At 41.2% G+C, this 2,180-nt stretch overlaps 1 protein-coding gene across 1 annotated transcript; it reads right to left on the bottom strand.

Moving 5' to 3' along the window:
- Window positions 1–1,117: 1,117 nt before the first annotated feature.
- LOC116190122 lies at window positions 1,118–1,441 on the bottom strand. The gene has a single exon (XM_031519780.1). It carries the CDS (start codon window positions 1,439–1,441, stop codon window positions 1,118–1,120), a length of 324 nt encoding a protein of 107 aa, XP_031375640.1.
- Between the last annotated feature and the right edge of the window lie 739 nt (window positions 1,442–2,180).

The following is a 2,180-nucleotide window of genomic DNA, read 5'->3' as shown; positions in this document are numbered from 1 at the left end:
CCACCACAGGAACATGGAGAGATAGCGAAGGGTGGCTTCGAAATGTGGTGGAGAGGCCCGCAAATTCAGCCGCTGGGAGGAAAACTTTGGATCTGTGGTAGAGGAGAACCCTAGGGCGCCTCTAAGAGTCGCGAGTAGACTGGCTCGACCCGGAGGGGCAGTGATCGACCATTCAAAGAAGAAACCAAGGCCAACGATTATAACAGCAGCCCCAAAACCTCCATTATTGTTCGACGCCAACAACTTTATTACCATAATAAATATCGCAAACATCATATTTAAAATCAAACAAATATTCACTCCTAGACAAACTAGAAACATAAATTATATTCCAATAGGCGTTCGGTAAAATTAAAACACGATCTAGAAATAAAACGTGTCCATCTAGACGTAGTTAAGTCGACCCCACAGCTTTGCCACAACCCTGCTCCATTGCCGATCTTCAGGCAGACCTCATTCCTTCCGAGGACCCTACTGGTTGCTAATTCCTGTATAGAGGTACAAATATGAGAGCCCGCACCAATATCAAGAACCCAAGCAGTAGATGAGCTATATGAACAATTGGAACTAACATAACAAGAGATAGACATGTCTTCTTCTTTCCCTCGTTCGCCTTGAACGAGGCGAGGTACTGAGGATAATTTCTCTTCCAATGTCCATCATTGCCGCAATGGAAACAAGTTCCCTTATCCGTAGCAACCTTTGCTTTGCCCTTATTCTTGGAGACCCCTACTGACGACGGAGGGACATAACCTTTCTTGGACTTCTTCTTCTTACTAGTCTTACTGGAAGAAGCATTAGCCACAAGAATGACTTCCTTATCCTTCCTCTTGTTAGCCATAGCATTATAGGCAGTGACCAACATATTTAGTAGCTCGGGCAATGAACATGAAAGCTTGATCATGTGAAAGTTCACAATGAACCCTAAAAAAGAATTCGGGTGAGGCTGAAGGACTAAATCTACATGAAGTCTTTTATCCATCTTGAACTCGAGTCTCTCAAGTTGTCGAATCAGCCTGATCATTCTCTGCTCATGAACTCCAACATCAGTCCCTTCTTGCATTCTCACATGGCACAATTCCTTCGATATCTCATATCGTGCAGTCCTGCTATTCTCTCAATAAAGCTCCTTAAGATTCTTCAAGATCTCTTGAGCGCTCTTCATGTTCTCGTGTTGCTTTTGCAACTCATTACTCATAGAAGCAAGCACGTAGCAGCGAACATTCATATCATCAGCCGACCACAGCTCATATGTGCTCAGCTGATCATTTGAGGTATCCTCACCAGGAGGATCAACTGCCTGAGTCTCTAGGATGTATCCTAAAGCCTCCATGTTCAGGACAACGTTCAAGTTACGGAGCCAGTCCGAAAAGTTAGACCTAGTGAGCCTGTTATCATTCAGTATGCTCAAGAGAGGATTCATAGATTTCACACTTATCATAACTGCAGAAAATAACAAAATTAAATTAGTGATTTTATGTATACCAACCATAGTGATCATGGGCTTTCAATCAAAATGGTCTCCCACTATCTTTTCGAATTCTACACTTCCAAAATAGTAAACAGGAATCCTAATCGGGAAATATTCCTAGTGGGTGATTGAATTCTCATAAAACACTAATTTCCTCAGGTACTTACCATTATTGGAAATAAGTATTCTACAAGTGAACAACTCTTTGTTTAGTACATCTATATGTACGGCTCAATCAATTCGGCCTCTAGTACTCCGGAACTTAGGTGCATGCCGTTATTGGTCCTTCATACATAGTTAAGTCTAACCCACCAAACCTTAGATGTCAGCTAGCTCGTGTGCCTGCCATTATTGACAGCTAACAATCTAAACATCACATGTTTTAACATTCATGTAGAAATATCACTTAGTCTATATCGTGCCCCCAAGTGCCCACGATTGAGAGCGAAACAAACTAAAACTCTATGGAAAATGCTTTGGTGGAGAGCCATGACAGAGGTTCATAACCTTGTGCCATTCCCAACTTAATATTTAATTTGGAAGATTTTCTTTTAGGTGACCTAAATACTATTTGGTTTCACTTTGCACATTATCCGTATTCACACATCACATGCATAAATATGTACTCGGAATTAATAAAAGCATGATCATGGACTTACTACTAGCCTAATCCTAGAGCCACAAGAATTAAGCAAAATTTCCTAAAGTT

This window comes from Punica granatum, unplaced genomic scaffold (assembly GCF_007655135.1).
Source record: "Punica granatum isolate Tunisia-2019 unplaced genomic scaffold, ASM765513v2 Contig00324, whole genome shotgun sequence".
NCBI lineage: Eukaryota > Viridiplantae > Streptophyta > Magnoliopsida > Myrtales > Lythraceae > Punica > Punica granatum.
The sequence above is the reverse complement of the archived record's forward strand: the minus strand, read 5'-3'. Positions and strand labels throughout refer to the sequence as shown.